The 22,362-nt window shown below is 42.8% G+C and overlaps 2 protein-coding genes across 3 annotated transcripts in view; both read left to right on the forward strand.

Moving 5' to 3' along the window:
- Window positions 1–17,056, forward strand: part of lrp4 (low density lipoprotein receptor-related protein 4) — a 68,274-nt gene extending 51,218 nt beyond the window's left edge. The window contains exons 15-39 of one of the 2 annotated variants that reach the window (XM_060877244.1): window positions 769–945; window positions 1,811–1,936; window positions 2,552–2,760; window positions 3,456–3,537; window positions 3,808–3,913; window positions 4,573–4,774; window positions 4,951–5,140; window positions 5,628–5,759; window positions 6,055–6,195; window positions 6,335–6,421; window positions 7,327–7,498; window positions 7,646–7,808; window positions 7,924–8,149; window positions 8,385–8,688; window positions 8,827–9,045; window positions 9,207–9,341; window positions 9,713–9,821; window positions 10,092–10,236; window positions 10,714–10,827; window positions 10,952–11,063; window positions 11,162–11,226; window positions 11,314–11,401; window positions 11,519–11,660; window positions 12,251–12,331; window positions 13,116–13,248. In XM_060877244.1, the coding sequence (XP_060733227.1) occupies window positions 769–945; window positions 1,811–1,936; window positions 2,552–2,760; window positions 3,456–3,537; window positions 3,808–3,913; window positions 4,573–4,774; window positions 4,951–5,140; window positions 5,628–5,759; window positions 6,055–6,195; window positions 6,335–6,421; window positions 7,327–7,498; window positions 7,646–7,808; window positions 7,924–8,149; window positions 8,385–8,688; window positions 8,827–9,045; window positions 9,207–9,341; window positions 9,713–9,821; window positions 10,092–10,236; window positions 10,714–10,827; window positions 10,952–11,063; window positions 11,162–11,226; window positions 11,314–11,401; window positions 11,519–11,660; window positions 12,251–12,292 (3,488 nt within the window). In that variant the 3' untranslated portion in view covers window positions 12,293–12,331; window positions 13,116–13,248. Of the gene's footprint in view, window positions 1–768; window positions 946–1,810; window positions 1,937–2,551; window positions 2,761–3,455; window positions 3,538–3,807; window positions 3,914–4,572; window positions 4,775–4,950; window positions 5,141–5,627; window positions 5,760–6,054; window positions 6,196–6,334; window positions 6,422–7,326; window positions 7,499–7,645; window positions 7,809–7,923; window positions 8,150–8,384; window positions 8,689–8,826; window positions 9,046–9,206; window positions 9,342–9,712; window positions 9,822–10,091; window positions 10,237–10,713; window positions 10,828–10,951; window positions 11,064–11,161; window positions 11,227–11,313; window positions 11,402–11,518; window positions 11,661–12,250; window positions 12,332–13,115 lie in introns of both variants that reach the window. The other variant, XM_060877239.1, reaches the window with a different exon arrangement.
- A 1,668-nt stretch (window positions 17,057–18,724) lies between these two features.
- Window positions 18,725–22,362, forward strand: part of LOC132850608 (cytoskeleton-associated protein 5-like) — a 19,771-nt gene continuing 16,133 nt past the window's right edge. Inside the window, exons 1-8 of the mRNA XM_060877256.1 lie at window positions 18,725–18,865; window positions 19,450–19,547; window positions 19,665–19,858; window positions 20,317–20,523; window positions 21,331–21,502; window positions 21,599–21,722; window positions 21,866–21,963; window positions 22,100–22,213. Of these exons, the coding sequence (XP_060733239.1) occupies window positions 19,491–19,547; window positions 19,665–19,858; window positions 20,317–20,523; window positions 21,331–21,502; window positions 21,599–21,722; window positions 21,866–21,963; window positions 22,100–22,213 (966 nt within the window). The 5' untranslated portion in view covers window positions 18,725–18,865; window positions 19,450–19,490. The remainder of the gene's footprint in view (window positions 18,866–19,449; window positions 19,548–19,664; window positions 19,859–20,316; window positions 20,524–21,330; window positions 21,503–21,598; window positions 21,723–21,865; window positions 21,964–22,099; window positions 22,214–22,362) is intronic.

The following is a 22,362-nucleotide window of genomic DNA, read 5'->3' on the forward strand; positions in this document are numbered from 1 at the left end:
TATGTGAGGATGCAGGTGAGGGTGTGAGGATGCAGGTGAAGGATATTCAGATGGAGGGTGAGAGGATGCAGGTGGAGTGTGTGAGGATGCAGGGGAAGTATGTGAGGATGCAGGTGAGGGTGTGAGGATGCAGGTGAAGGATATTCAGGTGGAGTGTGTGAGGATGCAGGTGGAGGATATTCAGGTGGAGTGTTGTGAGGATGCAGGTGGGGTGTGTGAGGATGCAGGCGAAGTATGTGAGGATGCAGGTGAGGGTGTGAGGATGCAGGTGAAGGATATTCAGGTGGAGTGTGTGAGGATGCAGGTGGAGGATATTCAGGTGGAGTGTTGTGAGGATGCAGGTGGGGTGTGTGAGGATGCAGGTGGAGGGTGTGAGGATGCAGGTGAGGGTGTGAGGATGTATTGCTTAGAGAGATTTGAGATGCTCATCAAGGAAAAACAAGGACAGTGTGTGGAATGTTAATGATTTTGTGTTGTGTGTGAATATAATTCCCTCAGCAGTACAAAGAAGGTCAGTCAATGGCATTTATATTATAAGGAGCTCCCATGCTTTTCCCCTCTTTTTATTACTGATCACGTACACACACACACACACACACACACACACACACACACACACACACATACCCCTTCACTTCCTCTTCTTCTTCTTTGTTTTTTTTAATCAAATCTACTTTTCTCATTCCACATGCTTGTCTGTCTTTGTTTTACTCATCCTTCACATCCTTTGTCTGTCTGTCTGTCTGTTTGTCTGTCTATCTGTGTCAGGTCTCCCGCACCCATTTGCCATCACTGTGTTTGAGGACAGTCTGTACTGGACCGACTGGCACACAAAGAGCATCAACAGCGCCAACAAATTCACCGGCAAGAACCAGGAGATCATCCGCAACAAACTGCACTTCCCCATGGACATCCACACACTGCATCCTCAGAGACAACCTGCAGGTGAGATACACACACGCGCGCACTCTGTATCCTCAGAGACAACCTGAAGGTGAGACACACACACACACACACACACGCACTCTGTATCCTCAGAGAGAACCTGCAGGTGAGACACACACACACTATCCTCAGAGACAACCTGCAGGTGAGACACACACACGCGCGCACTCTGTATCCTCAGAGACAACCTGAAGGTGAGACACACACACACACACACACACACACACACACACACACACTGTATCCTCAGAGACAACCTGCAGGTGAGACACACACACACACACACACACACAGTATCCTCAGAGACAACCTGCAGGTGACACACACACATTATTATGATTACTTTGTGTTTCTCTTTGTCCCAGAACAATACAGCAGTGTTTTTTCTCACTCTGAACACACAACAGTATTCTAACAATATCGACTTGCTCTCACATCATCAATCGAAGCAGTTCACAGAGACCGGAGCAGAGCTGGAGATGGCAGCTCTGCAGTTTACTGCTACGGAAGTGATGCTTTTAAAAGGCAGAGAAGAGAAGAGATGTTTATAGGCTTCATGACAGGAACAGAGGGCTCGCTGTATGCCAGTGCTTTGAAGCATGCTTTATGTAATAAATACTACAGAAAGCTGTCATTCACACACTGTTTATTTCACTCGCTCTGCTTTTCTCGAGGCGTTTATAGTCTTTATATCTGTAGCACCACAGCAGCAGACGCAGATGTGAGATTTGTGATAGAAAAGGTGTACAGTGTAAAGTAGAAATGTAAATCATGTACATCAATGTGAGACCTGAGACATGTCTGTCTGTCTCTCTCTCTCTTCCCCTCTAAATCTCTCTCTCTCTCTCTCTCTCTCTCTCTGTAGGTGGACGGAATCGCTGTGGCTCTAATAACGGCGGCTGCAGTCACCTGTGTCTCCCGAGCAGTAAGGCGTACACTTGCGCCTGTCCCACCGGCTTCAGGAGAGTGGACCAGTACAGCTGTGCTCTGAGTGAGCGTCAGGTTTTTACTCTTTATTGCTTAATGGGCACCGCTTTGGTTTCTGACCCGAGACCCAGTCAGGGGATTAGTCATTACTGTTTAAAGACTCTGCAGCTTATGTGGTTTAAGCCCAGTTTTAGTCACAGCTTCTCAAAGTGATTAGTGAAAATTAAGAGCTGCTGTATTGTATTGTGTTGTCATAGTGTGATGTGATACCAAATTATCCAAAAAAAAAAAAAAATCTTATTAGTTTTAAACATATTCACACTTGAAAACATAAACTTTCTGTTTAGTTGGGGTTTTTTATTCTAAAAAAAAACAACAGCGTATTTTTCGGTCTAAAATGAGTGACGAAATGAACGACAGCTTGGATTCCTACAGCAGTGTGATGCGATCCGTGTATCTGAGACGTGTCTCCACATGTCAGGGAGATATCAACACCTGAACATCATGGATCATGTTTTATTACCTGTGGCTGAATGTGATGAGTTTATTGGGCTTGAATTTGTGTACAATTTGAGTTTGACTGTTCCACAGTGTCTTCTGCTGTGTTTGTGCAGTTTGCTCTGTTGTTGCTGCTGCTCGTATCTAAAGCGCTCACGTTGACCACTTGGTCTTTAATCAGGTCTTGACAAGTTCCTGCTTTTCGCCCGGAGGACGGACATCCGTCGCATCAGCTTCGACACTGATGACAAATCGGATGACGTCGTCCCGCTGGCGGACGTTCGTAACGCTGTGGCACTCGACTGGCACGCCGAGGACGAGAAGATCTACTGGACCGACGTCACCACCGATTCGATCAACCGTGCACTGTGGAACGGGTCGGAACAGGAAGTTAGTGACACACTAATTAAAAATAATGTTAATTAAAAATAATGTTTTCAGGAGCCGTACAAACGTAAACTTTTACGACGTGTGCATTTTATTTCTACATCTTTGTATTTTAATCCTCTGACCTGTTTAACTAACATGCTAATAGCTTGATAGCCATTTTCAGAACTTTATGCACTTTATTTCTATATTGGGTGAGAGTAAGACCATCAAGGCCTTAATCAAATGATAGTAACTGGAGATAATTACTCATTATCTTTGTCCCAAACCACCATAATTACTCACTATCATTCTCCCAAACTACACCTAACACCTAGTAGAACGTTAGTAAACACCAGTAATTCTGTACTGCCAGAATATAACATTCTTTATTACAGCCATGTTGCAATTAAGGTGATGGCTTTGATGGCATCACATTAATATTCAAATACACCTATACAGGAAGTGAGTGCGTGTGTGTGCGTTTGTCCATGTGTACGTGTGCGTGTGTGTGTGCGAAAACGTAGGGTTTCAGTTGACCGTGAGCTGCGGCTGCTGTAGCGTTGGTTATAACACACTGCCCCCTGCTGTAAGACATGCAGAAGTACAACATCAATGTTGAATTCCTTCATTATTCAGTGTTTCTCTGTAAAAAGATGACTCTGTCCATATACTTATTTATAGTTTTTTTTTTACTTTCTTTCTGTCGTCCTTCTCAGGTTGTGGTGGACACGAGTCTGGAAAGTCCTGCAGGTCTCGCTATTGACTGGCTCACACACAAACTCTACTGGACTGATGCAGGTACTCACTAATCACAGACTAATCAACAATCACATCAATGAATAAAACCCCAGTATACACAATTAGTTCATTAGACACATTCTTTTTACCCTGATGCTCAGTTCATCAGTTTAAATACAGCTCAGAGGTCATGTGATCTCTGTGATGGAGTTTCTCTTCCTCCGTGTTGTCCAAATGTCTTCAGTGCTGTTTCTCAGATGTTTATATTGTTCTCATTGCTCTTCCTTTAAATGACTGTGTGTGTGTGTGTGATTCCTGCGTGCTGCTCAGGTACAGATCGCATCGAGGTGTCCAACACAGACGGCAGCATGCGCACGGTGCTCATTTGGGAGAACCTGGATCGACCTCGAGACATCGTGGTGGATCCTATAGGAGGGTAAGGAACCCAAACTGAAACAGAAGGAAATCATGAACGTCTGCTTTCATGAACGTCTGGCTCCTTCTTTTCTCCGGACTGTTTTATAATATTACTGTAAAATGTAGTAGACAAGAGACCGGGACAGAACATGGGTAATTTTAACAGTAATTAAGGAATGCAGGTAGAGGATAAGACAAAAAAAAAATCACAATTCCCAGAGACATTTATTATGAAACATGATATTTAGTTTAGATATGTCTAGATATGTGGTCTAGATATGTCTAGATATGATATATTTATTATGTTATTTATTTATTTTATTTTTTGTAATTTGTATTTGTCATAACTTATTTTGTTATATTTAAAATTTAACAATTGTTATTTGTTTATTTATTTATTTATTTGCTTGCTTATTTTTTTTACTTTTTTATTAAAAAAACAAGAAACATGTTTAACATTAAACGGAATGAATGTATTAATATTTTTAACATCACTTCAGGTACATTTCTAGTCAGTTTGTAATTATTTTTCAGAATATTTCATTAGAAAATTATCCACAGTATCTCACAAAAGCATTCTGGGACGTCATTTATCCCGATGATGTTGTAATAATGATGGTATTGCCCACACCTGTATGGAGCTCAGCCTGAGCTGTTATTTTCTTTTGTTTTCTTTAGTTTCATGTACTGGACAGACTGGGGAGCGAACCCTAAAATCGAGCGAGCCGGAATGGACGCGTCCAATCGCATTGTCATCATCTCCACCAACCTGACGTGGCCCAACGGATTAGCAATCGATTACGAGACGCAGCGGCTTTACTGGGCCGACGCCGGCATGAAGACCATCGAGTTTGGAAACTTCGATGGCTCGGACAGACAGGTAATTGGCAGCTGGTGCTAATGACTGGTATTAAAGAGTATTTAGTGTAACATGGGGACAGATCTGGGAGCGACATGAAGGACTAAGGCCTTCAAAAGTTCCATCATAGTTATTTAACTATTATTTAAAAATAAAACTATTTTCTTGATGACTCCAAAACGATTTTCCCTTTGAAGGTGCTGATCGGCAGCCAGCTGCCGCATCCGTTTGGTCTCACGCTGCACGGAGACAAGATCTTCTGGACTGACTGGCAGTCCAAGAGCATCGAAAGTGCAGACAAATTGACCGGTTTGGGACGAAGCACGTTAGTGGACAACTTGGAGAACCTCATGGACATCCACGTGTTCCACAGACACAGAGAAGCAGGTAAGGAATTTATTATATTTACATTCTTCTTTACAGTACATTCATTTTTAATGCGAACCGTGTCAGGGTCGTGTCTCTGTGCGTGGTCCTCTGTTCAGTAGCTCAGGGTGTAAGAACGACTTGGTGCCTCACAGGAATCTTTGTGGCGTTCAGGGTCTCGTTTCTTTTCAGAAACACAGATTAAGTGAACGTCTGTATAACTAATCTACACACGCTGTGGCTCCAGGAAAAGAAACGACACAAATCCTTTCCTGCTTTAGTAGATTGTTCTGCTCTCGTGTGTCGGTTGTGCTGCTGTCCTCCACATGGGTGAGGAAGAAGTCGAGCAATCAGAGAAGACGACAACGGAATAAAAAACAGAAAACCATGAGATGAACGAAAACCTAGAAAATTATAGATCTAGAAAGTTCCAGTATCTCTCTTATACGTCCTGGTATGAGTGAGTGAATGAATGAATGTAATTATTTGTATATTTATCCCTCTCCAGTCCAGACCGAGTGCTCAGTGAATAACGGTGGCTGCAGTCATCTGTGTTTATTGGCTCCTGCACCTAAAGGCTCCAGCTGTGCTTGTCCTACTGGAATAAACCTTCAGTTGGACGGAAAAACCTGCACTCCAGGTGAGATGCCGGTGAAGTTTGTTCAAACGTAATAGATTTATTAAGTGATGTATTTGCTCCTAAGGTCAGGTTTTTGTTGGACATACAGGCGTGAGGCTGTGGTTAGCGATTCACTCCATCTTTAATGAAATTGTTATTGTGGCTTTGTGCTGCTTTTTCTCTCAGACTCCTATATTTTGTGGCAATGATATAAATGATGACGGTTTTGTAATTCTAGCTAAATAAAGCTCCCAGTTCCTCCACTCTGCACTTTCTCTCTCATGTCCAATCTTAATCTGTGATTTATTCACCACAGGAATGAGCAGTTTCCTGATCTTCGCACGGAGGACAGACATTCGGATGGTTTCTCTCGACATCCCTTATTTCGCCGACGTAGTGTTGGCTGTTAACGGCTCCATGAAAAACACCATCGCCATCGGCGTGGATCCCAGAGAGGGTATGTCCTCGTCCTCTTTACCTCATAACAACAGATCTCCAAAAGGTTATGGTTTTTGCAGGATATGGCGATGTAGTGAAATAGTGGAAGGTGATGTCCTGCTGTTTGTGTGTGTGTGTGTGTGTGTGTGTGTGTACAGGTAAAGTGTATTGGTCAGACAGCACATTAAAGAAGATCAGCAGAGCAAACATGAATGGCTCCGGACAGGAGGATGTCATTTCCACTGGTAAGAAACTCCTCTCTCACGTGCTCCTCTCACACACGCCCCTCTCACATGTGGTCCTCTCACACGCGTTCCTCTCACACATGCTTCACTCTCACACATGCTTCACTCTCACCTGTTCCTCTCACACGCTCTCCTTTCTTACATGCTCCTCACACGTGCTCCTCTCACACATCCTCCTCTAACATGCAATACTCTTACCTGCTTCCCTGTCTCGTGCTGCTCTCACACGCACTTCTCTCTCACTCGCTTCTCTCACACATGCTCCTCTAACATGCAATACTCTTACCTGCTTCCCTCTCTCACGCTCCTCTCTCGTGCTCCTCTCTCTCGTGCTCCTCTCTCTCGTGCTGTTTCTCTCTCGCGCTCCTTTCACACACTCTTCTCTCTCACTCTCTTCTCTTTCACCTGCTCATCTTACATGCAATCCTCTTACCTGCTTCCCTCTCTTGTGCTTCTCTCTCTCGCGCTCCTCTTACACACACTTCTCTCTCACTTGCTTCTCTCTCACTCGCTTCTCTCTCACCTGCTCCCCTTACCTGCTTCCCTCTCTTGCGCTCCTCTCTCTCGTGCTTCTCTCTCTTGCGCTCCTCTCTCTTGCGCTCCTCTCTCTTGCGATCCTCTCTCTTGCGTTCCTCTCTCTCGCGCTCCTCTCTCTCGCGCTCCTCTCTCTCGCGCTCCACTCTCTCGCGCTCCACTCTCTCGCGCTCCACTCTCTCGCGCTCCTCTCTCTCGCGCTCCTCTCTCTCGCGCTCCTCTCTCTCGCACTCCTCCCTCTTGCGTTCCTCTCACACTCTCTTCTCTCTCACTCACTTCTCTCTCACCTGCTCCTCTTACACGATCCTTCTGTGGAAGCTCACACTAACAGTTTGCCAACGCCCATTTTTCATTTCATGCTCTCGTTTTAGGTCTGATGACGACTGATGGTCTAGCTGTCGACTCAGTAGGAAGGAAGATCTATTGGACTGATACAGGAACCAACCGCATCGAAGTGGCTAATCTGAACGGCTCTATGAGGAAAGTTCTGGTGTGGAGAAACCTTGACAGCCCGCGTGCCATTGCTCTGTATCATGAAATGGGGTAAATCAGATCAGGACCAGTGCTCCTGCCTCTCCTCAGTTTACTTCAGCTGTTTATTTTGGACCTTAATAATATTCTCTCTCTGATTTTGGTGGAGATGTAGTATGTATTGTGAATCTGACCTGTGTGTCCCGTCTATGTTTGTAGCTTCATGTACTGGACAGACTGGGGTGAGCACGCCAAGCTGGAGCGAGCGGCGATGGATGGATCTGACCGCGTGGTTCTGATCAATAATAATCTGGGCTGGCCGAACGGACTCGCCATAGACAAAGCTGGGTCGCTGCTCCTCTGGGCCGATGCCCACACAGAGGTGAGGGAAAAAAAACAGCAATCCTCATTCATCTGTTCTTTGTAGCAGATAAAAGCTTAAACAACATTTAGGTTGATAGTTAAATTGAAATGAATGCTTTTTGTTTGTGTTGTAGCGAATTGAAGCAGCGGATCTGAACGGGTCAAACCGCAGGACGCTGGTTTCTCCGGTTCAGCACCCATACGGCCTTACGCTGCTCGGGCCGCACATATATTGGACCGACTGGCAAAGTCGCAGCATCCAGAGAGCAGACAAAAACACAGGAGACAATATCATCACTGTCCGATCAAACCTACCCGGGCTCATGGACATCCAGGCCATGGACCGAGACAGACCTCTAGGTAAGGACTGAATCCAGAGGTCATCAGTAACCACAGCTTCTGTAGCATGGTTCATGCAGAGGGACATATTTATTGCTGTTGTTGTGGATTATTATTATTAGTAGTAGTAGTATATACTTCTGTAAAGCTGCTTTGAGACAATGTGAATTGTTAAAAGCGCTATACAAATAAATTGAAAATGAATAAATTGCTAATAAATGAAATAAAATGCCATGTCATTCATTTTGTTTGTCAGGTTTTAATCGCTGTGGTCGGAATAACGGCGGCTGTTCCCACCTGTGTCTGCCGCGTCCCAACGGCACGTCCTGCGCTTGCCCTACAGGCATTGTGCTGAAGAGTGACGGCAGGTCATGTGACGATGTTCCTGAGTCTTATCTGCTTTTCTCCAACCGCGTCAGCGTGCGCCGCATATCTCTGGACACCAACGACCACACGGACGTCCACATCCCCGTCCCCGAGCTGCACAACGTCATCTCGCTCGACTACGACAGCGTTCAGGGCAAACTGTACTACACCGACGTCTCTCTGGACGTCATCAGGTACTTAAACATACTGTAAATAACATGCTAATGTTCATGCTTGATACTGACCTTACAGTAGCCTGAGCTACTCCAGTATCTCCAGTCATCATCAGGTGGTCAATAAATCATGTCAGTAAACTCCTGCTGTTTTTTTAGACGGGTGAATTTGGATGGGAGTGGGATGGAGACGGTGGTCAGTCAGGGTCTGAAGACTACAGACGGCCTGGCCGTCGACTGGGTGGCCAGGAATATGTACTGGACCGACACGGGTCGAAACACCATTGAGGTTTCCAGGCTGGACGGATCAGCACGAAAAATCCTGATCAACAACAGCCTGGATGAGCCGAGAGCCATCGCCGTGTTCCCCAGTAAAGGGTGAGAACATCAGCCTGTGTCCAGTGTTTATCATCAGTCGTTATTCATGTTTAACACATTTTCTTCCCTGCTGTTGACACCCAATCAGAACACAGTGTTTGTTACATGCTGGAGGAGCCCAATCCCTAATGCTGACTGATTATCTGTGATTTTCTTTGTAGGTATTTGTTCTGGACAGACTGGGGTCACATTGCTAAAATTGAACGCGCTAATCTGGACGGTTCGGACCGCAAAGTTCTGATCAACACAGACCTCGGCTGGCCGAACGGACTCACACTCGATTATGACACTCGCAGGTGAGAAACGGGAAGACTGCATGTACATGTAATGTTGATTTACATCACAGTATGCAAATATACAAGATGTTGTTTAGAACGAAGCAGTGTAGGCAGCATTTTTGGCAGCATAATTCAGTGTTTCTTCAAGAGCTAACGGTGTTTAAAAAGCTGAGCTATGTTTTTATTCAGCTGGGAAGTGTGAGTGGAAACAAACTGTACCTTGCCTGTTCCCGTTTTTTATTCAGTAGAGCATCTGAGCAAGTCAGTGAATCAGCGAGTCAGCTGGTCAATGAGTCCTTCATTGAGTTTGTGGCACATCTTACTTTGTGTGCATGTGTGTGTGTGTGTGTGTGTGTGTGTGTGTGTGTGCGTGTGGCGTGTGTACGTAGGATCTTCTGGGTGGACGCACATCTGGACCGCATAGAAAGTTCCGACCTGATCGGCAAACTGCGCCAAGTCCTGGTCACTCCTGTATCACACCCGTTTGCTCTCACTCAGGTAACATTCTTCTTCATCTTCACCTCCCTCCCACTCACTCAATCACTCACTCGTTCCTCACCAGTCTTCCACTTACCCCCTCAGATCCTCCACTCATTCTTCTCATTTCTCACCCCTAACATCACCGTCTCCTTCACACCCATCCATCTCTGACCCTCGTTTTTCCTCCCCATTCTTTGCTCCCTCCTTTCCCCCCCATCTTCCTCTCTCCTCTGTACCCAGCTGAAGCCGGTTTCCTCTCCTCTAATTCCTTTCTCCCGCATCTCACAGCAAGACCGCTGGATCTACTGGACAGACTGGCAAACCAAATCAATCCAGCGTGTAGATAAACACACGGGCCGCAACAAGGAGACCGTGCTCGCTAACGTAGAGGGGTTAATGGACATTATAGTGGTGACACCAAACCGGCAGTCTGGTAAGAGCACATCGAAGAGCAAATTGGTTTGATTTGATTACAACATTTTTGTGAGTCCTTGAAATTAAGGAGCCACAAGTTAAGACCATTAATAAATGAATCATTTACAATCGACTCAGGAAAAATCTGGAGTAGGATTAAAATTTGTGCAGTGTTCAGTGATATCACTTGTTGTTCTGAATGCTGTTCTTATTTTGGAGTTTTAAAAGACACCTGAAATTTATAACGAATAGATTCATGTCCTTAATCACTTAATCTTGTCTTCGTGCTCCATCTTCTTTTCCTATTTACCAAAAGTTCTGCGATTCATTCAGCGAGTCAGTTGCCGGATCAGATTGTTTCTGTATTGGGATCAGTCACAGGTCTGACTCGCCTCGTAGGCAGCAGATCGGTGCCACTGGTCAGATTTGAAAACCTCTGTGGTGTGAAGTGTGTGACTCAGCAGCGTGTGCTCTCGCTCTCGCTCTCTTCTGTTAGGCACTAATCACTGCGGAGTGAATAACGGAGGCTGTACGCACCTCTGCTTCGCCAAGTCCAACGGGTTTGTGTGTGCGTGTCCGGACGAGCCGGACGAGCGGCAGTGCTCCACCAGTGAGTTTCTCACACGCGCGCACACACACACACACACACACTATACAATACTAATCATAAGAAGCAGAGATACACAGTAATGTGTTAAGGGAAGTTTTTATTGCACTGTTTCCGTCTCTTACAGTTGCCGGTTACATTCCCGTTGGGCCGAACAAAGTGACCACTGGCACTGAAGCTCCTAACAAACGCGCAAAACCGCCAACAGTCAAACCTCCGCAGGGTCGACCTGCACAGAAGTGAGTGTTTAAATCCTACAGCACTAAAGTTCACAGTCTTAAATACTCACTATGCTGTTCCAGTTTACTAACACACACACACACGGTTGTTCCTCCAGCTGTACAGAGAAAAGCGGCGTTGTGGTTGACTGCATTCAGACCAACGTAGTGTCCGCGCCTCACGGTACGAGATCCATTTAACCAGTATACAGTGTTTAACTGGCTGCTCGATGCAGAAGGATAAACACGTTTCTCTTTATCGCTGAAACAGGTGAAGGCCTTCACATCAGCTATGTGATCGGAGGAGCACTGACGGTGCTGGCCATCCTCATCCTCATCGCCGTCTTCATCATTTACAGGTGCATCCGTTCACAACTGATATAGCTAGAATTCCTGGAATCGTCACACATCTGCGCATGAGATGATACTCGCAAACCTTTTTTTTGTTTGTCTGACTGATACCTTTTTATCCTCAGGCACAAAAAATCGAAGTTTGCTGATCCCGGAGTGAGCAACCTGACGTACAGTAATCCCTCCTACAGAACGTCAACACAGGAAGTGAAAATAGAAACCGTGCAGAAACCACCGATGTACAACCAGCTACGATATAAAAAAGAGGTTCGATTTGCTGCTTCTTTCGTTTCTGTTTCATATTAAACACTCAGTCACTAGCAGCTCGACCACTTCACATGGAGAGATGTTCGTCTGTCATCGTCAGACGCTTTTACTTTCTCACCTCAGTTTGCGTTGTTTCGACTCCACCCCTCTCGCTCTGTCTCTCTTCTGATTGGCTGCTGGCTCACATACCCATCACCGTGTAGTCAGGCTGCTTTGGTGCTGGAGTTCGCAGTTGTGTGTGTGATGTAGACGTAGAGATGTGATTTAAAACACGCTGAGGTCGTCAAAGCGGCTCACGGCAGCTCAGGAGCATCACTGCGTTCCATCTGCACGTCTCTGTTCAGTAACTCGCTCATACACACTCCAGCTTTAAGTTCACATAATATCAGTACTGCAATCAGTAGCTTTGCTTTTTTCAGCTTTTACCTTTTATATTTTAATGAATTCTTCATACAAACAGGATTCTAAACTTTAACAGTATCTGTTATTGTTTTACTGTTGTTTTAATAAATAAAACATTTGTTAGTGCTGTAAACTTTACGGTTGTCAGTTAATCTGTTCTTCTTTCCTTCACTCTTTCTTCACTACAGCTTTCTCACCCATACAACTCCCTCTCTCCCTTCATCTTCTAATTCACTCTTTGCCTTTCTCCGAAATGGCAGCAAATGAAGGTAGTTAAACAGCATGACAGGCTGGTGTTGGGATGAAACAGACTTCTTGTTGAAACCAGAGTTCAATTTTGGCTCAAAATTGTATGTGTCTGTGTGTGTGTCTGTATCAGTGTGTGTGTGTATGTGTGTGTGTCTTTGTGTGTCTGTGTGTGTGTCTGTATCAGTGTATGTGTGTGTGTGTCTTTGTGTGTCTGTGTGTTTGTATGCGCGCCTGTGTGTTTGTATGCGCGCATGTGTGTGTGTCTGTGTGCGTGAGTCTGTGTGTGCGTGAGTCTGTGTGTACGTACGTCTGTGTGTGCGTACGTCTGTGTGTGCGTGCGTCTGTGTGTGCGTGCGTCTGTGTGTGTGTGCGTCTGTGTGTGTGTTTGCGCATCTGTGTGTGTGTTTGCGCATCTGTGTGTGTTTGCGCTTCTGTGTGTGTTTGTGTGCGTCTGTGTGTGTTTGTGCGCGTCTGTGTGTGCGTCTGAGTGTGTGTTTGTGTGCTTCTGTGTGTGTGTGCTTCTGTGTGTGTGTACCTGTGTGTATGTGTGTGTGTTTAATGATATTTAACATTGTGTAAATGTGAGGTTATAGACACAGATGTATGAGTTTTATGAATGTAACTAATTAAACATCTCACTACAGATTTAACGTCACTGAACATCTGAGTGTAAAAAGTGTGTGTAGAAAAGTCTAAATGAATCTAATGAAAATCTAATTCATTTCTCAAACTAACCAGCTTTACTTCAAAATAATATTGTGATAAAATGTATGCGTATGGGTTTGTCTGTGTGTGTGTCGGCAGGAGGGCAGTTACACCAGTGAGAAGATCCGTATAGTGGAGGGGGTGTGTCTTCTCTCAGGGGAGGAGCTTTACTGGGAGGATCTGAAGCAGCTAAAAGTGTGTCGAGGAGGCACCTTTAAAACTTGCATGCGCACGGACACCGTATCTTTACAGGCAAGCTCCGCCTCCCTCCAGGCAAGCTCCGCCTCTTTGGATGACACAGAGACCGAACAGCTGCTTCAAGGCGACCAATCAGAATGCTCGAGTCTGAACACTGCCCCCGTAACCACGCCCAAACGCCACAGCACTCTCCCTGACACAGGCTGGGTCCCTAATCGCAAACCCTCAACTGAGAGCGAAGTGTAAAGCACACACACACACACACACACACACACACACACACACACACACACACACACAGGCCCACCATCCAGTATCTTCAGTGGACGGACAATGCTGACTAGTACAGAGAAATACGAACAATGCAAAAGAGCAACACAGACAATTTAAGAGATATCGATATAACAGTATACTGAGAACTATTTGTGTTTTTTTGTAAACAAAGACAGATTTTCGTGTAAAAAGTGACATGCTTTTTCTTTTAACGGTTGCTGCGACCTCTCGTCACTCATCTTACCTTTACCAATTTTATTTATCTAAATATTATCGTTAGTTCTTAAAGTGCTAAAACTGCTAAAGGCCTCATGGGACTCGGACAAACGACTGCGCCCAAGTACCGAGCGCCGTCCTGGTGCTTTCTGAACCTCCTGAGTGAGAGAGAGACGCAACATAAACCGCCTCATGATGAATACGTTGCTTCCTTTTGCTCATCATCTGTCTCCGAGTTTGAATGTTTTACTCTCTTTTTTTATGTACTTGACTGACTGTTAAAACGGAGGAACAGTAAAAATTGATTCGCTCACACACACACACACACACACACAATCCATTCTAAGAGTTGAGAGAAAACCGGAAAACCCAGATGACACTCACACACACACACACACACGGTCCTCATAGCCCAACGGAAGCCATTCGGTCAACAGTTCTTTCTGTTTTCCTGTGCTATTTTCTCCACAGTACCATTTCTTTTTGTCCTTATCTGATCTGAAAAACCCAAAGGTTATTTACTAAGATCATGAAGCAGCCACACAAAAACATCACATCAGTGTGATCTTGCAGCTAGCATGCATCACTGTGTTCATTTAATCTGAGCCATGCGAAAGGTTCGAATAAATTTAAACAATTTCTGTTTGAAATAGAGATGTGGCCAAAAATATTGGGTTTAATTACAGTGTTTAAAACCAGCAAATATCATGAACAGCACAGAAATATATTGAAATATCTCTGTATTGAAAACAGCTTGTCCCGGGGGCTCAGAACGAGACGACTAGTGTATTATTTTTGACCAAGCTGTTCCTTAATCCATGGAGGATTTTACCTAAACTAAATCATCACGATGCACAACCAATTTAAGTATTGTGTGGGGATTATTTTTTTAATCATTTTATTTCAGTTTATCACTTGTACAAAAGACTGTATTACACACACACACACACACACACAAAGCTGTACGAAGGAAGTGAACATGCTCGATGATGATGTTTTCCTCACTGCATATTTATGTTTCTGGAGTTGTGCTTGGAGCACACAGTGTACCCCAAGCATTTTTTTTCTTCAGTGAATGGACTGACACACACACACACACACACACACACTATGCTATAGATCAGTGATGTATTGAAGTTCATTTCTCAAGTTTCAGCACAATGCTGATTCGCTGCTACCCCACACAAACACACACACACACACACACACACAGAGGGCATGTGCCAGTAACGGGTGTTATTTCAGTACACTGTAATATTCCCTACAGTATTTCTGCCTAGATGACTGACACCGCTCTCCCCAGCACAGTTTACTCAGGTGAGCAAGAAACAAGTAAACAAAAAAATGTCTTCCGTCAGGATCAATAAAGTTTCTGTCTGTCGGCAGACGTGTCTGTGTGCGCCGTCACTAGAATCTATAATGTGTGCGTGAGTGTGTTTGTGAGTGTTCGTGCGTGTGTGTGCGTGTGAGATTGTACGTGTGTGTGTGTGAGTGAGAGAGAGTATTTTAATTTTGGCACATGCCCCACTGACTGACTGACTGACTGACACACACACACACACACACAGGGCTGGACAGAGGAAGTGATGGACCCGGCAGCTACTTCAGCTTCGGCTCTCTGCTTCTTTTCTCTTCTCCTTAAATCTGCCTCTTGTTCTGTTTTAGCGACACATTTCAAATCGAGCGACACACAAACAGCTGTACAGAACTGCAGATGCATTTGTACGTGTTAAAAGATCTTATTGTTATTGTATAGTTCCTCTTTTTTGTACAAAGGGAGTTTTTTAAAATTGTGTTTTAAAGGATTGTGAACATTTTTCTAATTTATTAACACAAAGTCAGATAGAAAGTCGGCTTCGTTTTGATGTTTCATTTTCTTCTCTGTGTGCAGCTTTACCTGCATCAATAATAATAATAATAATAATAATAATAATAATATTTTAGAAATGGGATTAACAGCTAATATTTACTATTTATTTAGTTTGAAGTGATTTCTTTTAAATGAGCAGTACAATGTAACAGGCAGGAGTGAACATCATGTCACTGAACTCACAGCTCTTCAACATTTTGCTTCAAATCATCATCAATCTGAATCTTTTGGTAAAACAGCTGTTGCTGTGTTCCAGTAGATTTATTACAATACTTTTATTCGTGTTTATCGAAATGAACTCCATGCGGTAGCTGAAGGACGTTTTTTGGAACAAAAATTTCTAAGTCTACATTTTAAGTCTAAATCGAACTTTTCCACCTGGTTCCGTGACGAGTTTCATTCCTGAGCTGTAGAAAAGCAGAGAATTTGAGATCCGTCTCCAAACACGGACTTGGAACGGCAGCTTCTGCACGCAGAGAAGAAATAAACCGGCGAGTTTCTCCTCCTGACTTTGTGAAAGAAAAGAAAAGCATTTCATTGCCAGTTCCCTGAACAGTCCCTTTCTTTTCACTCACTGGAGATGACTTTAATGAACCATTTTTGGAGTCGTGCCATTTATTTAACGCCGTGCTCTTTATGTCTCAAATAACTCAGTACACATGAAACTGTTGTAAAGTTAAGAGATATTTATAATTCCTTTTGTTTTTGTTGGGTGTAAATATGAAAAGTCTGTATATGAATTTTCTGCTTTGCGATACTAACAAGCTGTGTTGTGTGACCGTGATTTAGTTCTTTGCTATCTTTTAATATAAAACTGCATTTGCATCTGAATAGAAATGGAGTACGCTGCTGTTATTGTTTTTTGTTGTTTGTTTTTGTGTGTCTGTAATAACGAACCAATTTAAACAGTACGTTTCATTCTGAAGTTAAAATTCGACCTGTTAAAAGACCAACTGCACGTGTTTAATTTGCACAGATGAATAATATTACTGGAGATGACATAGCGAAGCTCCACACATCATTCATGCTTTTAATAAAACAGACATTTTTAATCCAGGTCTTTTTCGGATTCTAGAAGAACCTTGTAATTGGAAAATCTAACCTTAAAAAGAACCTGCAGTTACGTAAACATGGCAGACACGAGCAAGAAATTCAGCCTTGGAGAAACGCTCTCATTCTCTTTAACATTAATTCTGATAAAGAAACAATAAGTTGGAAAGTTGATCTGACAAAAATGTATAAGTATTTAAGATTTGGAATAAGAGGCAGAGCTCAAAGGAGCCCATGAAAAAATGCTAAAGCTGAGGAAAAATGTATTGGAAAAAGGACTGTATTATATGAATGTATGTTACTGCGAGGACTGCAGAGATCAATCTGAACATCAATTACACACAAGTTTTCTAACTAACATAAAGAAAAGTGGTCAAAGTTGGCAACCTCTGCATATTTATTAATAAACAAACCACTGCTATTGTCTACTGGACCTGGTGGCTTACGGGTTATTCTTACGACTCTAGCGTTGGGCTGTGATGATGGATTGAACTGACTACAGCCATGGGTTTGAAAAATAGGAGTTTGCCCAGACCAATAAAAAATAAAATGGCCCTAGCACTATATTTTCCAGAAATGCAAAAAAACAGGGCTCTTTTACCGTGTCCAACACTTTTTCAGCAACAAGAGATACTACATCTCCTTATTACACTCAACAGGGATTGAAAATACAAAGCAAAACCTTTGAAAGCCGCTGAGCTAAAGCTTTGGCACAAATCTTAAAATGTGTATTAATCAAAGTAACTGGGTAATAGGAAGAATAGGAAGTTTAATAATAGGAAGCTTACCAGGTCTTTATCTTTTTTCAAAAACAGACTAATAACAGCTGCTGACCAGGATTCCGGCACTGAACTGTCCCAAGAAATTGTTTATTATAGGCATTAATATTACATTGAGCTTTGAAATGTTTATACAGTTTGTCGACAGGGAACCCGTCCGGACTGGGAGTTTTGCCATAAGCTGGATGGAAGCTAGACTGGATGGCTTCCCAGCTTCCATGGTATTTAAGCTGGCTTTCTGATTTCCTAAAACACTGAGAAGAGACATTTTATGCAAGGAAGATTTCAGTAAATCCTCCTTGGGACCACTGACCCTAGATTTATACAGAGAAACACAGCAGAAACCGTTAATAACAAAATGTTCAAATGCAACTGTCATCAGAAGATAACACTGATGGTCAGGGGTCCATGTGTCTTTATTATTGTTATTGTAGAGACTTTCCTTTCATATTATAGATAGAGAGATAAAGAGAGAGAAAGAGAGAAAATGCAGTTGTAATTGTGCAAATAGACAAGTGCAGATAAATATGTAACATGTACAGCATGTAATATATAGGTTTGTATGTAAACATGTGTACAGTGAATAAATATAAAGGCTATAGCAGTGCAGAAATGTGTGGACATGGTTGAAAATTACAAGTCCCAAGGCTATGGCACTGAAAGAAATGTGCAGAGGAAATATTGTTAGTGGTTAGCACGTTCGCCTCACACCTCCAGGGTTGGGGGTTCGATTCCCGCCTCCACCTTGTGTGTGTGGAGTTTGCATGTTCTCCCCGTGCCTCGGGGGTTTCCTCCGGGTACTCCGGTTTCCTCCCCCGGTCCAAAGACATGCATGGTAGGTTGATTGGCATCTCTGGAAAATTGTCCGTAGTGTGTGATTGTGTGAGTGAATGAGAGTGTGTGTGTGTGCCCTGTGATGGGTTGGCACTCCGTCCAGGGTGTATCCTGCCTTGATGCCCGATGACGCCTGAGATAGGCACAGGCTCCCCGTGACCCGAGGTAGTTCAGATAAGCGGTAGAAAATGAGTGAGAGAGAATTATTAGATTTAATAAATTAAATCTCAGAAAAATAAGGCTACTACATGTATTTTTTTTAAAGCAATATAATTATACAATTCAATTAACGTACTTTCATTAGAACGATAACTGACGTGTAAAATAAACGTGTAATCGTCACTAACAATAAACTTTAAATAAAATTGATCAGTGTGCCACGTGATCCTGGTTTGCGTTTGAACTGACCTATCAATTCCCTCTTTGAAAGCACGTGATCTGACCAATCAAAAGCGCCGCGCACACGAACCAGCCAATCCGGATCGAGGATTTCTTTTAGTCACAAACTTTAAACGTATCTCGCGCTGCTCAGCTGTACAGTGTTGAAGCTAATCTCGGTATTCACGACACTTAAACGCGTCGCACTTCAAAACGTTTGCTTTATTACCGTGTGTCGGATCGGTTTTAAGGTAAGTTGGCTATTTTCTTATTCTTCCTGTTAGAAGATGTTCCGTTATTACTTTGGTTGTTATTCTGTTTTGAATCCTGGGCTCGTGAGGAGGTCGTTAGTGCGCATGTGCAGAGAGGGTGTGACGAGTAACATGTGCACTTCTTTAGGATGTAATTAATACCTCATTAAACTGCTTATTCCTGCATGTGTTTGTACACTGCAGCAGTAATAAACATGGCCTGAAGCTTCTCTAGAGTCTTGTCCTGCTCCTTTGTCTGACTAGCAGACAATGATGTGACCTGTCAGGCCTTGAGCCTCTGGTTCTGATCTCTGTAACTAACCTCTATGAGATATAAACATCTGCCTGTTTGTTCCCCCCCCCATATACCAAAGCTGTAAAGCAAAGTAATACCACCGTGGAGATCCACATCCTTATTTACTTTTTATTCTTCTACACTGCATCAAACTGGTGAATAAATGAGTGATGGTTTTCTCACTGTAACAGAACAGCAAATCTTTTTTTCTTGGTTAAGAAAAGCTGTTTCTGAACGTAGATGATCCAACTGCTGCTACACCATAAAGCTTATAATTTGTTATTCACAGACCCTAAAGGCTTTCTTACAAAACTCTTTCTTAAGAGCATCATGGGAGACGACAGTGAGTGGATGAAGCTTCCTACAGACCAGAAATGTGAACATAAGGTACGTGTTCACAGATTTTGTGAAAGATTGGGTTGAGTCTGTGCTTGCACACAAGCACCACAGACTGGAGTAATGTCGTGCAATTTTTTTTGTTAAACTTGATTTGTTTTAACCCAGGTGTGGAAAGCGAGGTTAAGCGGCTACACAGAGGCTCTGCAACAGTTTCAGAGGATTACAGATGAGAAGAGTTCCGAATGGAGCAAATACCAAGCACTGATCAAGAAATTTGTGACCGACTCGAACGCAGTGGCACAACTTAAAGGACTCGAAGCAGCTCTAGCTTATGTTGAAAATGCACATGTAGCATCTAGGTAATGAAACACAATCCATAATCTTGATCTATGTTTGTTTTACTCTTCTCCTATTGAAGTGAATCTTATCTAGAATTAAATATATGAATGTAAATAAATCTAAATTAAATGGACAACTCATTGTTGGTGTGAACACTAACACACTGGGTCTCACTTCTCTTTTTTCACTGAGCTGATGGACCAGAAGGAACTAACATCTTTTTTTTTTTTTTTTCTTTTTTTTTTCTTTGTATTTATAGGTTTTGTGTGTATACTATATTATGTCTTTATTTTATGTATGTATGCATTTCTATTTCTTTGCTGCTGTAATGGAGAAATTTCCCCATTGTGGGACGTGTATATAGGTATATCTTATCAGAGCTGGTGAAAATGCAGACATTGCAACTCTACATGAGTGTCTGAGACCAAAGTGTGGTGATTTGTAAAAACCTAGAGTAATGTGTGTTTCCATCATGCAGGACTGTCGGTGAGGTTGTGTCTGGTGTTGTCTGTAAAGTCTTTAATCAGCCTAAAGCACGAGCTAAAGAGCTCGGCTCAGACATTTGCCTGATGTATGTCGAGATCGAGAAAGGAGACGCGGTTCAGGAAGAACTTCTCAAAGGCCTCGATAACAAAAACCCAAAAATCGCACTCGCCTGTGTGGAAGTGTTGAGACGAGGAGTGAGGTGAGTGATGAAGCCAGAAGAAATGTCTTTTGGATCTGTAAGGGCTCTAATATTGTATAGAGCCCTTAGTTTTTTGGTGTTAAGCACACAGGAAGTGACTGGACAGTGTTTTACTTCCTGACCTGCTGGGGCATTTTATATTACTTAACCATATAGTTATGAATAAATTTTAAATATAAAAATCCATTTGATTTGCTGTAATGCAGCTTTGTGGCAATGTCTGTTAAACTCTATACAAGTCAAGCTGGCATTGAACTGGACATCACATGTACGTTCATGACTTACATGTGAAACTAAACTCGCTTAAAGCAAAGTACTTTTATTTCAAATTTCTCTCTCAAAACAGTAACATCAGAGCTCTTAGTGTTTACATCCATCATGGATATAGATGACGCATGTGGTCATAATGGAAGTGACAACCCTAAGACCACACAGCTTTATGATGATCTTTATCAGTTCATCACTAAGCAATAGTGTGCACATTGTCTGATCCTGTGAACACGTGTTTCTTCCCTTTTAATAACCCCTTTAATTTGCTTTCTAATAAAATGAGTTCAGCAGTGAAGCAGGAATGTAGGTTTAAGCTGAATTTATATAAAAGGTTAGTAAGAAATCTGCTAATATAGGTTGAGTTTCATTTAAAAACATCCACCTTTTACATCTCATAAAACTAATTGTATTATTTAAGCTAATAAGTCTTTGTTCGTGATGCATACACATGAAGTGGCTTAATTCCAGACATTTACTTTTTCAGTAGTTATTTGGAAAGTGACTTTTTTTTTTTTTTTTTTCTTTTCTTTCTTGCAGTGAATTTGGAGCAAAGATAATCAACCTGAAGCCAGTTGTGAAGGTGCTGCCCAAGCTCTTTGAATCCAGAGAGAAAGCGATTCGGGACGAGGCCAAACTGCTCGCTGTTGAGGTGTACAGGTGGATTCGAGACGCTCTGCGTCCTCCGCTTCAGAACATTAACTCTGTTCTGGTAAGAAACAGACTTACTGTCACTGAAGGCTGTACTACATTTATATACATCAACTGATTTACTGGATATTTTTGACCCTTATTGTGTGTGTGACAGCTGAAAGAGCTGGAGGAGGAGTGGGCGAAGGCATCGGCACCTCGACAGAGTCGGTTCCTGCGGTCGCAGCAGGATCTTCGAGCCAAGTTTGAGCAGCAGAGCGACGGAGACAAGGAAGGAGACGGTACTTTAGTGTCCTTTGTATCTGCAGGACATCTGCTACAATTCTGCCCTACATGAAGTTGGCAATAATGAGAGAATTGAATTAATTTTTTTTTTTTTTTGTAAACAAAATGCCTTTTGAGTGACTTTTCTCTGGTCTCACAGGTGACATAGAGGAAGCAGCTCCTGTTGTCGACACCTACGAGCTCCTGGAGGCAGTGGAAATCCTCTCAAAATTACCCAAAGACTTCTATGCGAAGATTGTAAGGAGAAGCTCTTCATCCCTCTGTGTCCTTTTAATCAACATGTTTTTGAATTAATTCATTTATTTATTTTATGATTTGAATAAATGTCAAAAGATTTAGTCCTTTATTCTCTAGTCTTTCTGTATTTTTATAGGAGGCAAAGAAATGGCAGGAGAGGAAGGAGGCTTTGGATGCTCTAGAAACTTTGACCAAAAACCCCAAACTGGAGAGCGGGGAATATGGAGATGTGGTCAAAGCTCTCAACAAGGTAAAGAAATGGCTAAAAATATCACAGCACAATGATCATCCAAGGGGATCAGATGCTTGTTGGAACTCTGGATTTCTTAAAGCCGTCGTGCTTTTTGGACAGGTTTAACACTGCTTAAAGATTTATAAACATCTCTGTTGATCCTAACC

The sequence above is a fragment of the Tachysurus vachellii genome, chromosome 1 (genome assembly GCF_030014155.1).
Source record: "Tachysurus vachellii isolate PV-2020 chromosome 1, HZAU_Pvac_v1, whole genome shotgun sequence".
NCBI classification, from domain to species: Eukaryota; Metazoa; Chordata; class Actinopteri; order Siluriformes; family Bagridae; genus Tachysurus; species Tachysurus vachellii.